This window comes from Lampetra fluviatilis, chromosome 1 (genome assembly GCF_964198595.1).
Source record: "Lampetra fluviatilis chromosome 1, kcLamFluv1.1, whole genome shotgun sequence".
NCBI classification, from domain to species: Eukaryota; Metazoa; Chordata; class Hyperoartia; order Petromyzontiformes; family Petromyzontidae; genus Lampetra; species Lampetra fluviatilis.
Window position 1 is genome coordinate 29,433,810 of NC_136275.1, and position 13,413 is coordinate 29,447,222.

The window sequence follows — 13,413 nt, forward strand, 5'->3', positions numbered from 1 at the left end:
ACTCTCTTCGCGCCCAGCTCCTCCTCCGTCTCTCCCTTATCTCCCCTCTCTCACGTGACCCAAACTCCACCTTCTCATCCTGCCCCTGTCTCCGCCCCCACTCACCCCGACGACCAGGCTCCGCCTCTCCAATACACAGTCCCGTGTGAGTGGTGCGGAGGCAGCGCCCGCCCTGTCCTTGCTCGCATTACATATATAAAAAACAGACAGTGACGGGGTGAAAAAGTTATTATAATCATTTAATCAAAGAAATGTTAAATACTACGTGTATAAAACAAAACAATAACGCTCGTGAGAAGTGTCAAAATAGGTTTGTAATAGAGCACTCGTTTAGCGGATACTCGTTTTGGTGTCGCACCACCACAAACGAGATGGACAGACACCGCGAAAACGTTGCTTCGGTATTCATGTCACCCCGCTGGACAGCAAAGGGGCACGCCGCGTCATGCAGAGGAGCTGCGGTGCAGCGTTTACCGTCGCTGTCCAAGAGCTTTAAGGGCTCAGCGCAACTCAAGAGTGGGTCAATGCCATCGCGGTAATACAGCGTCACGATAACAACAAAAAGTCAAGTTTTACATGCGTCGCTGTGTTCCACGTTATTAACACGTGCGCTGGTGTATTCATCCACACACGTCATGCACGTGTAGGCATAAAATAACGGAGTGCTCGGACAGTCGCCGGCTTTCGAGATTACAGGAAAAGGCAACCCCCCTTTATGTTAAAGATGTGAGGCTTCTGTGATCTTGATTTATAAAAAAAAAATCAGAATTACAGTTCTAAAGCACCTTTTATGAATGCCTCAATGTGCCCTTATAGTAACTCACATAAAAGATCCGTAAAATGAAAGTTATACGCTTGACAGCTGGAGATAACGAGCATTGGCATACACCATCCCAAGCACACTCCGAAACTAAGCTAAACAACAGCCAGAATCCTATGAGAGGACATTGAGTGGAGGCATGAGTGATAGCAAATCGAAGGCTAACACTGTTTCTATTGATCTCGTGCCATCTGGTTTCATCAGTGGATCCAAGTTCCACTGGACCAAACACGAACAACCTTGTGTGTCAGTAAGCCAGTCAGCGATGATCCTGGCTTCTTATAATCCTTCGTCAGCTACCGGGAGGTAAAGCCACATTTAACAAACACGCGCGCGTAGGCATGTCTTTGTGATCCCAGTTCCAGGTAAAAAATAAAACTTCACTCGAAACCAATTTCAAACCAAATTGTTTTTGATAATTGGTTTTTTACCCTTTTATCTGGCAACAAAACTGACACCTGTTTTACGAGGAGTCATGTTTGCATAGACCACAATACCTGCAGTCACAATGCAAACAAAAAACATAACTCTGACAATGTATGCACTGTCCTTGAAGTTGACCGGTCCACACCCGAGACAGCCCTCCTTAGAGCCCAGTCTCACATGGGTTGGACCAGTGCATACATTGTCAGAGTTATGTTTACTGTTTGCATTGTGACTGCAGGTATTGTGGTCTATGCAAACATGACTCCTCGTAAAACAGGTGTCAGTTTTGTTGCCAGATAAAAGGGTAAAAAACCAATTATCATTATTTTTACTGCCAAATGAGGTACCAATGGTGCAAATTGTTTTTATTAAGTGGACCGAAGTGCAATTGATCTACTGCAATTGCCTGCTCACGCCCCCACTGCTGACGGAAGGGCCTCACCGTGGGAGCTTGATAGCAACTTCTAAGCAGGTGTATTTGCCTACTCATGAATGTATAAATATAAATTAAAATTGACAAGATTAAATGTCAAGCAAAAATATGCCCCTTTGCTGGACAATCGTTAATGGCATGCGTGGCTTTGTGGCTACACGGGGTTCGAGGTTACTTCGTGCATACGTTCTGATTGCGCAACTTTTTATTAAATTATTGAAAAAAGGACAACTACATTTCATGTTACAAATAACTTTTTTTTTGCATTTAAGAATGCCTTTCCCTTTGGGTGAAGATGATTTCTGAATGTTTAGCTTTCATCATTATCATCAATCTGTCCAGAGAACACCTGCCTTGTCTTGGGCATTCTCTGGCGAGTGACGGCCATCAGGACTCGCGAACCGTGGCCTCCACCGTATAATGCGTCCCTCTTACCCACACTGTGCGTGCCACACTCGTGACGGGTACACACTACCCGTGACGACAGCTGGACCTTACAATTCCAGAAATATAGTTGGGGTTTGCATGCGTACATGCATGCGTGAATACAATCGTTGGTGCGCATGCAGATGGAATAAATAAGCGTCTTTCACCATATGTTGAGGAGAAATTCCCACGCCTTCTCTGGTCCCGGTCTGAATGTTTACAATTGCCCCGTTTTGCGAGTCTGATTTGGACTTCCTCAAGGACCTCGTTTACATGTTACAACTGCGACACACCTCCTGAACACATCGACTCGTGCGACTCGCCCTCAAAGCATGACCGATTGTGTCACTTGTAAAAAGGCCGGTCAAGTCCGTGGACTCTGGCTTTAACAAACGCAATGGCTTCGGCATCAACGTTGTTTCACATACACCGTGTGTTGACGTCCCTTAGCATAACGATATTACCTTAATGTCTTAATAAAAACCAATTACCATTGTTGATTTAATGTTACACCAAGGATGAGCAAATACATGCCTGTACACAATAAAAACACAATCCAGAGTTGTTGTTTGGGTTTGATCATGTAAATGTGCCGTTAAACGCCAATTAGTAAGGTTTGTCACGTAAACAAGACATGCCAATTCGCTACTACGATAGCACGGACCGGTTGTGTTGGGAGAGTAAACCCACGACAACATTTACAATTCGAGTACCGTGACATTTGGTCGGTAACGACAACCACCATCAGGCGCCAGCCAGAATCGGAGAGAAATCCCACAACCCAAAAAAAACCTCTAGAGTGGATAATATTTCTTACGAAAGCCTACGTCGTGAAACTGACAACAAAAACACGCCGAATGTTTTATTTTAAAATGTTAAACGACGGCAAACTAATTTGAATCGACATACGAATTGACCCAATATGAATTGGGTCTTCACCATTGAAGATCGTCGTGCACCTACGGATTACATTTGAAAGGTTTCTGCACTCTCAAGCTTGAAACTTATTTCTTCACGATATCGAGAGCCGGTCACATTCCCCAAAAATAATATCGGACTATTCAAAAATAACCACGTGTAATTCAATGGCTTATTTCGGATCAATAGGAACCAGGAATTCTTTGAGTTTTTAGCCTAACAGTAATTTCCAGAAATCGCGGATAATTGGGGGTAACGTGCCACGCAAGGTCACCCATTCACCCTCCACTGTACATTATGGAACCCGTTGGCTGGTATTGCCAAGTGTAAAGACATGCAAATTTTTGCCCAAATTTACGGAGAAATGTATTATTAAATTAGCTACTTAATGATTATATAATGAATTGTTATTACACTGGGTTTACCCAGCAAAGCCTCACTGACATTTTTCAAGACGGTCTTGTCAGTTTTTGCAGGAGAGGTGGCGGGAGGTGGGGGAGGCAACGTTCCTGTGAATAATTTTCGGTGTCAATTTTAAATCTGGACCACAACACCGGCCATCTGGAACGCTCTCCCTTCCGATATTAGGAAGCCCACTGGGAGCTGTGCGCTCTCAAATCATCGAGATAGAAACCTCACTTCTTTAGAACTGCTTTTGTTTGTGAATAGTGTTGTCCTTACCCCGCACCTCTGATTAGTGCGGTTGGCTACGTACGGCGCGAAAGAAGTTGAACATCACACAAGGCACGGCGTCTCTGGCGTTACGGACTCTCTCGCCGCACCGTGTTATTCCGCTGCCCGTCGCCGTGAGTGCAATGCCCCCCCCGCCCTCAGAGACACGACGCTTCCCCACGCAAATGCAAGCCGCTCCCCCCACCCCATAGCGGAAGAACTCAAATTGAAAGAAAAAAATCACACATTTCCAATAACAATCCGGTAAGAGCACGCCACACTAAATAATAATAGTAATAATCTTGCGGTGTATATATATTTTTTATCTGGACCACAACACCAGCCACACACGACAAACGGATGTGCCTCTTCTCGAACGACGTCGTGGGACTTTTTTCTTGATTAACGTCCGCTCCGAAGCACAGGGTGGGTTTTATCCGTGAATAACCCCCCACCACCCCCGGCAAGTATGAACCAGGGCCGAGGTGGTGTCCTGCCGGAGTCGAACCGCGGGCCATTGATAAAGTGATGAACTTGGTTTTTAGCCGGTGTAAGTTTTTTTGTGTGGAATATATACACACGTATACAATGTGCCTTAGTTTGGTAATACATGCTTTGTTAACAACAATGCAATACGTAGTTCACATCGTTCGGTTAAGAGTATACACGAATACGACCACACATGCGTACACATGCCTGCACAAATGCATGGGCAAAGTCAATACGTATGTAACGTGGTTAAGGGAGTGTGCGTAACATGATTCGTGGCTGTATGCAGATAGCCATGCGGTGAATATTCCCCAAATAAACAGCTGATGCTGCTGCAAGCCAACTGGATTTCAACCTCGGTCAGATTTGAAATCTGACTGCACTCCCCCACCCCCCATTTACATCCAACGATGTGATTCATGGGGCATTGTGGGAGACAGAGTTATTGAGTTATTGGCACGACACAACGCGTGGCCGTCTTCGGAGCCATCCATTGCTGGAAGGTGGCGCGACCGATGTAACGACGCACGAGGGCTGTTGCGCACTCGCCAGGCCCGGATAAAGTGACGGTTCTCCTTGGCAGACTCGGATTCTGCATCGTCTCATTTGTTACACGGAGCACACTAACGTTCAAATTTAACAAAAAAACATGACATCTTTTTCACGTTCTGCAGGATTAATCAATGGGACCTTTCTTGCCAGTATCAACATATGAGAATGTTTTATCCTTTCTGGCAATAAGGCAGGATCCCTTGCAAGAGATTTCTGTTTGGTGTTTTAACATCTTCTTAAACCTATTCTTATAGGATTCATCAATGTTGGAATCCCGTGGAGTTAATGGAGTCGCAGGGGCGAGCCCCGCTGCATTCACGATCAGGACGCATGGAGACTCGTTCGATTCCCGCAGTAATGTTTTTAATGCCGCGTCCTTCGGCGACGCGCGAGGGGGGTTTGGCCTTGTCCGAGTGGTCGCGCCTTTCTCGGCGCTCGTGAGAGAACGGCGCTCCGTACAAAGCGAGCGGAGATCCGAGTTGCTTTCGTGAATACTGCCGCCGCCGCCACCAATCGTCGGTGGCTCCAGTTGGGTTCTTGGGTGCAATTATTTGGCCACAGGAGGGCGCCACCACCCTGCGAGTCGCGGAGACGAAGCCCGGCCGACAAAGCCATCGACGGGATGTGTCCCGAGAGAGGGGACCCGACACCTCTCCACAGGGGCCCGAAACCCCGTTACCACCGAGTCCCCGTTACCGCTGAGACCGTTACCACCGAGACCCCGTTACCACAGAGTCCCCGTTACCACCAAGTCCCTCCTTGCCGCGTCAGCTAACTTCACATTTTTGCCCAAGTTAGTGGCTAGGAAATGTCAACTACTTCGCTTGGCATACAGTAGGTCGTACATTCGATCTCAACCCTAACGCCTGCTGTATTATTTGGCGTCTGCATGTTCTCTTTTGCGTGGTAGTGTGGGCCTTACCTGGTAAAAAATATATATAGTTTTAGATGTTTTTAGTTTAAGTTAAATGCATGAATCGTCGATTTTGCTTCCGGTCCAGATAATTGTGAACTGCGGGGAATTGAACGGACGTTGTTTACACGGGCCAATCCTAATAATAATTTGACGTTAATGTTTTAAAACAGTACAAACTATTATAAGGTACAATACTTTATTTTACGAATTAAAAACTTTGCCAAAATGCGGCCCCATTGTCGACTTCCTAGAACTGAACAGGCAGAGAAAGCACAGAACAGAGGCACCCCACACTCCTGAGGGCATGGGTCACAAGAGTCAGCCGGGCTGCTATAGAGGCACACCAGGCAGGGCTGGACTGATGGGCAGTATGGGCCCCTCTATCAAACCCTCACTCCCTCAGAGTGGACACGAACGGCAGAGCAGAACACAAACGTTTCAGGTTGCTGTCCCAGCAAACAAAACTGCTCTGTTGGAGAATATTTTCCACAGCATGGCATCAAATACACATTCCCTATACACACACATACCGAACTCTACAAATGGCGGAAATCAATGAAAAGATTTCCCCCTCCCCGTATCAATGAATTGTTGATATCAGTCTTGATTTGAAGCTTTCGTGACTGCAGGAATCCATACACTCTGGTTCTTTCGGTAAAGTCACGTAGATAGTGACTTTACCGAAAAAAAACAGTGTTGATATCAGCATGTTCAAGTGGGGCCCCGCAATCTAGCAACGTGCGGCGAGCGACCTTCACGTCCAAGAGATATAACCGTTCGTGTTTCTTAACGCCACGCGAGTTTTGCAAGTTTTGCATCATCGCTCTAAGACGCGAAAGAGGCGGCCATCGCAGATGCGACGCCGGGTTCTGTCGGCGGGGAGCGGTGGTGCAGCGGTTAGCGCGCCACGCTGTGAACCAGGCGATCAGAGTTCAATTCCCGCTCAGGGACACCGGTGACGATTACCTGAACCGGTCCTGGGCTTCCCCTAGGTCGACTCAGCGCCTCATGTGTACCCCCCTGGTGCGACGTGTAAACATCGCCACTGGGTAGACAAAAGGTGGCCGGGCGTGGTGCTGGCCACCCACCCCCTCGTGTGCTGTTCCGGCCTTAATAGCTGCTGCTCGCTAACAGCACTTTCCCCAACAGTTTGTTCAAAGGCTATACGGGGGATCTTTGTCTTTGTCGGTGGTGGGGACAAGGCTCACAACAGAGTACGTGTTACAGCAGTTTTACCTCTATAGCCATGGAAAGGCTTGATGCGACATGCATATCACCATCATCATTATTATTGAAACATTTCTAAGTGCTTTCATTGTCAAATTCGGAGTGGGTAAAGAAGTATCCAGTGAAAGAAATGTAACTAGATTTGACCTTCACGCGCACACTGCGGAACGAAGCTCACATTCAGAGGGTACATGCGAATTTGATTTGCCGTGAAGGAGCGGCGCTTTGTTGACTTCGCGTTCCGAGGACAGCGTCAGGAAGCCGCCGCTCCACGCGACGGTTGCCGCAATCGCCGCGGGGTCCAAGGAACGAGCAACGCGTCCCATCGACGCTCAGAGGGGAAGACTCTGCAGCGTTCACCGAACGCCACCGCCACGGTAAAACGTTCGGCGGCGGTAATTCTCTAGAATCCATCTCGCTCACCACCGGTGGCGCAACCCGCTACACGGCGGCGTTCATCGTGGGGTTGAAGACCCAGAATGCCCCGATGCTTAGGATGTACAGTTCTACAAGGCAAGAACCATAAAAAGAACCACCACCACGCCAACTCCGGTTGGTCATCCTCGCGGAGGTGGCGGTTTTTGGCTTTTGGCCGGCCGTCGAACAAAGACAGGTAACTGCATCGTGCGGGGAGATTTCAGATGCTTCTCGTGGCCATCTGGAACGCTCTTCTGATTATCAGCAAGCCCACTCGGATCTATGCACTTTGAAATCTATATTGAAGACTAATTTCTTTAGAACTACTTTTTGTGTTAAGTGTTGTCCTTCCCCCGCACCACCGATTAGCACGGTTGGTGACGTGCGACGCGAAATAAGTTCAACATCACACAAGGCTGCCAATGGGAGCCCGCACGGCGTCTATGGCGTTACTCCCTCGCTCTCCGCACCGTGTTATTCCGCTGCCCGTCGCCGTGAGTGCAATGCCCTCCCTGACCCCCTTGACGCACCCTCAGAGACATGACGCTCTCCCACACGAACGCAAGCCGCTTCCCCCCCATAGCAGAAGAACTGAAACTGGAAAAGATAATCACACATTTCATGGCCCAATAACAATCCGGCAAGAGCACACCACACTGACTAATAGTAAAAGCGAAACACGTCTAAGCTCTCACTGCACTCGCATTAAATTACACGATTGAGGTTCATGTTACGGGGGCTGTATAAATGATGGCGCGATCACTCTTTAAAGTCTACACGGATGGTTCTGTACTCAGCCACGGGCTGACTGCTGAGCCAAGTCGAGGCTTTTTCATTCTTGGCACGGTTCCCCATCGGAAGCCGCCCAAACACAGCTGGACGGGCTCGGCAATTGACGGAGCGCCGCCTCTTTGTAAACAGTCGCCGCACGACACGTGGCGGTGCTGCCGGAACATCGCGCGGTACCCGGTGGCGCGCCGTGCTGCGTCGGGTGGATCCGACAAGAGCCCGGGCCCAATTGCTCGGCTGAACTTCCGCAGCGCCCGTTTCTGGAGATTTGTAACCATCGGGGAGGTGGCGGAGGAGAGCGGGTTATATTACAGGTAGCACTGTCCACATGAAGGAGACGAGTGTTGGTTCCATCGCTCTTTTACCCCACCACAACCGCCATCACCACCACCACCACACTTTTTCCTCTGCAATATAATTTCCATCAGATCCACGCACATCAACACCAATCACTCTCCAGTTCCAGCCGTCGCTAAAAATCAAAACAAACGAAGCCGAAGACTTTCGAAACCAACCCAAGCCCAGGAACAAACGACCAGACTGCTGCCACTTCTCTGCACTGTCACAACAAAAACAACAATAAGGTGACAAGGAAAAGGCACGACTCGGATGACACAAACAGGAAGGCGGTGGAGGGGAAGCTGCAAGGCACCCAGCACACACACCCCACACACACCCCCCAAACACACCCCAAAGACAAATATCCCCCGTGTAGCCATAACAGACTGTAGGGGCAAGTGCTGTTAGCAAGCACATAGAAAGGCAAACAAGGCACACGATGGGGTGCGTGGCCAGCACCACGACCGGCCGCCTTTGTCTCCCCAAGTACTCATTTGAGGCTGAGTCGACCTAGGGGAGCCCAAGGACCGGTTCAGATAATCGTCACTGGCGTTGGCCGTGAGCGGGAATCAAACTGGGTTCGCCAGGTTCGTAGTGCAGCGCACTAACAGCTACACAACCGCGCCCCACACACATCCCCCCCACACCCTACACGGGTCGGTCAACAGGTCCACAGCGAGTCAACATCGGCACTCCCCACACACCGCCCCCCTCACTCACAACCCATCGCTTCCGTAGCCCTCAAAACAATTTCAGATGGCGCAGATGGAGTCTACCCGGTTATGCCGTTTCAAACTCCTCAAAGCCTTGTGTCAAAACGTAAAAAAAAATCGGTTCCTGAGCACTTTTTGAGTCGGATACAAACGGGCTGTCGGGACTTTGTCGTGTGGCTGTATGGCGTGGGCTCACAGGGGAAGGCACGGCATCCACAGCCGCCCCCACTCAACCCCACGCTGCCGTGGCGAGTGAGAGCAGAGAGCGAGAGCTGCTCTGAGCAACGAGCGCTCTGCATAGAGGTGCCGGGCGCACAGCATCTCCGTGCCTCGACGCCTCGGTGCGGCCGAGTGAACAGAATCCCAACGGGAGGCCGCAAACTCAAAGACGTTGGGGGCCCAGCCCAGTCCGGACGTTGTCACCCCGGTTGCCAGATGCCCCTGGCGGTCTTGAACACAACCAGCTCGCGCGCACAGGACGGGGGTGGCGATTGATCTACAACGGCAGCAGCGAAGCCAGACAGATGATGAAGAAGAAGTTTTTACTCCACAAATGTCACACCGGTGCAACGTACGCACAATGAACGGGCAACTTGGCGAGACGCGATCCCGAGAAAAAAGATGACACGAGAGTAGTTTACACGTTTTTGTGGTAAGTGCTTAACGATGACGATGATGAACAAGCAGCAATTTTTCTCACACTGCTTTTTTAATTTCCTAAAAGCGCCTCTGTACATTACCTCATTTGCATACTTTCTGCTGCGGACATCAGCCCTTTGTTTTCCCTCAGATCAGAATTAATTAGCCTGCGCGCCATCTCGACGGGAATATGTGCCGGGAAAATGACGCGATACGTCCCTCTATGTACAGGAAAGGGGGTGGTGGTATTGTGTTCTGCCGACCGAGATAACTTCAAAACACCATTGTGCAGACACACAGCAGCACCTAGGAGCGAGCAGAATCGGTGCATGCGAGTTGAATACACAAACACCAAAGTTCAAAAGGTGCGCCCACAAAATCGCGAGTATATATATGGCACGGCTGCTCACCAAAAATTAACAGTCTTCTGCAGTCTTCTGCTTGTTGTTTTGATTCCTTTGTTTCCATTCTTTTTGATGTTGTCGTCGTCATTGCAGAAACAACGTTTGGCGGGCGGGCAGATTCGCGAACCAACCGTGATTCCAGCGTAGGGAAATCGGCCGCGGAGCGAGAGCGTTTGGGGGCCGACTGGTACACGTTGCATATTTTTGCTTCCGAAGCAGAGCATTACAAAAAGTTTCATACGGAGGCTTCTTTACAGTTGCAACAAAAATAAAAAAGCCTTTTCAACGAATATAAACGCGCTTCAACAATTTAAACACTCGGCTCCCAGTAAAAAATTAGTTTTTTTTTGCTAAGGCAGTGAACGGGTGGAGAATAACGGAGAAAATAAACTTCCCTCTAGCCGGGCGTACGAGGAGGTTGCCGAGGTCCTTCACCATCTCAATCTATTGCAAGAGCAAAATTACGATCACAGGGGGGAAGATCCGCCGGTTCCACAGTCATGCAAACCCCCCCCCCCCCCCCGTAGCGCTCGCATCACACCGCCGCCAAAAGCGCTACCGAGAGCCGCGTGCGCATCACCGGGCAGGGGCTACTGGCGTATGCATTTCGCGACGCGGGAATTCGACGACGGGAAACTAACATTGTACTTGCGCGTGCGCGCGTGTGTGCGTGCGTGTGGTGAAAAAATCAAAGACCCCAGATAGAAGATACGACTTGTGCGGTAGAGGGGGGGAAGTGAGTGATGGGGGCGCCTCCCTCTGGTGCGTGCCTTGCGGTCGGGAGGCAGAACTGGCCACGGGCTGTACGTGCCCGGGGACGGCTCCGCCACGGAGCGGCGGGCGTGGCGCGACTCACAGCCTCCGCGAGCCGCGCTCCAGCAGCATCTGTGCGGACACCACAACACAGCAGCAGCACAGCGCCACTTTGTTATTCCGCTCGTGTGCCCAATAGAGCCTCGCCGAGTCTCAACTCTTATTTTCTACGAGGATCCTGCCAAGCTTTCGCAGTCAGGGGCGATGCTGCCGAGGTATCCTATGATAGACTTTGTGGTAAGTGCTGTTTGCGGGCGGCACCTATGAAAGCCACGAGGGGGTGGGTTGCCAGCACACCCCCCAAGCACCCCCCCCCGCACCCGGCCCCTCCAACCACCCTCCCGCGCCCGCCCCCCCTAACCACCCCTCGGCACCCCCTGATCCGTGGATCAAACAAATCGTTTGAGACACGGCCGGCGTCCGGGAACAGAGCGGTTGACGTGAACACTGGTCGCAAGAGGTCACACGTTTGGCGCAAACGGACCTTCGCCGACTGTGCGTGACGAATGAATGAATGTCCTGTGCTCTTTGCCCGTGTGTTTCGTCATGTGGGGGTGGCGGGGACTGTAATGGGTGGGTGGCGACGCTAGATAATTGCTGCAAACACTGGGGGTTTTTCGTGCGTGTGGTAGGTGTTAACATTTGATTTTTATTACTTTATTCCAATTTGTATTTCTCCCGTTAAAAAACAAAATGTTCTTCAAGAGTGGGACATTTGTGGGGCTGAAACATCGCTCAAGGAGTGAGTCAATGGGAGACCGACAATTGTTTGAGGAGGTTTTCGCTTACCGAGCAACATTTTCGCGGAACGTATCTTACTCCTTATATTTTGACGGCATTTCGTGTGTTGCCGTTTTCACAACTCTTTCTGCGGCACGCTCGGTGTTTTGCCATGCTTGCTGATTGCGTCACCATTGTAACTCGGCCGCGCTATATGCCGTTTTGTCATTTCCGGAACCCACGTCGCCCTTGCAAATGAGACTCCTCCTCTTCTACTCCGCATAGCCTTACGTTCTCACCTGGGTTAAAAGACAACATCAATTTGAACCCTCTTCATATTCTTGGTTATTTCGGTAAAGTCACGTAGAAGGGAAATAATAAAATAATAATAGTTTTTAATATTTGGTTCTTTTATTATTTTATTATTTCCCTTCTACGTGACTTTACCGAAAGAACCAAGAATATGAATCCCTGCAGTCACGAAAGCATTAAATCGAAATTTAACTTGAACCCTTTCAACCCCAACGCAATGCAATCTTCTCCCCCACAAGTGGGGCAGGCTGGGGGGGGGGTCACTCAGGCCCCCTCGGCCGCCTTCCCCCCCCCCCCCCCCCAACTGCCACCTGCGTTCCACTGCCGCCATGCCTGGCGCCGTTACAGCCCCAGGGACGAGATTCCCGCGCGGGTGTCTCTGACTCTCGTGCCGAGGGGCTTTACAACAATTGTAAAATTGTACGCAAGATGATGGTGGTTGAGATAAAGAGTGGGGGTCGTTATTAAACGTGGCGGTGTAGCTGTGGTGACGGTTAGGACAGGCGGGAGAGGTTAATGAGGGATGGGGTAGTGATAGGAGTTAGGATGGGGGTAGTGATTGGGGTAGGGGTAGTAATAGAGGTAGTGATAGAGGTAGGAACTGGGGTATGGGTAGTGATAGAAGTTGGGGTAGCAGTAGGGGTAGTAACAGGGGTAGTGATAGAGGAGTATTGATACGGGTAGCGGTAGTAATAAGGGCAGTGATAGGGGTTGGGGTAGCGATAGGGGTTGGGGTAGGCCTGGTCGTAGCTCGGGGGTAGGGAGTAGCAGCAGGATGATGATGCTGGGCTAGAGGAGAAGAGATGGAGGTTGTTTTAAGGGAGGAACAGAAGTAGGTTAGTGAAGGCGATTGTTGATTTCTCACAGCTTTGCGTTCGTAACATCTCTCGTTTTTAACGGCTAACTTGCATTGTTGGTTTTCCCGTCTCGTTCGCAGGCAAGTGGAGCGGTGCGAGGGGGGGGAAGCCAGTAAGAGAAGTGATGCGACCTGCAGAGTGGCTGTGATTGAACTCAGTGTGGCGGATGAGAGACCAAACGGTCGATGTCCGGTCGACCCAAAGTCCCCGACACAATGGTGGAGCAATCTACAAGCAAAGTTCACTGGGATAGTAACCACGGCGGCAGCGATAGAAGAGCGATGAGCAGGCGACTGGCCGCCAGTGAGCGACTGAGCGAGCCCTGGATCATCAATCGGCCCGACTGCTTCACGCTGTGCTCAGCCCCAGATGAGAGAGCAACAGCAGGCTCAGGCTCCAGCCAGAACCCCCGCTTGGTGCAGCAGCAGTGAAAGGTTGTTCGGAATTGAGGACGAAGGGGCCGTGGACTAGGGAAACAGAGTGAGTGCCTTGTCGAACTGGCTGACGACGGACCGGGAGACGATGGACCGG

General features: G+C 50.3%; 1 protein-coding gene across 3 annotated transcripts in view; it reads right to left on the bottom strand.

Moving 5' to 3' along the window:
- Nucleotides 1–225: 225 nt before the first annotated feature.
- LOC144934511 (BTB/POZ domain-containing protein KCTD5-like) overlaps nucleotides 226–13,413 on the bottom strand; it is an 83,684-nt gene continuing 70,496 nt past the window's right edge. The window contains exons 6-7 of one of the 3 annotated variants that reach the window (XR_013637171.1): nucleotides 10,877–11,065; nucleotides 226–9,633 (exon numbers count right to left, since the gene is read on the bottom strand). Coding sequence is in view for 1 of the 3 variants with exons in the window: in XM_078860360.1 (XP_078716486.1) it covers nucleotides 11,033–11,065 (33 nt within the window). In the remaining 2 variants the exon portion in view is untranslated. Of the gene's footprint in view, nucleotides 11,066–13,413 lie in introns of all 3 variants that reach the window. The other 2 variants (XR_013637170.1, XM_078860360.1) reach the window with 2 other exon arrangements.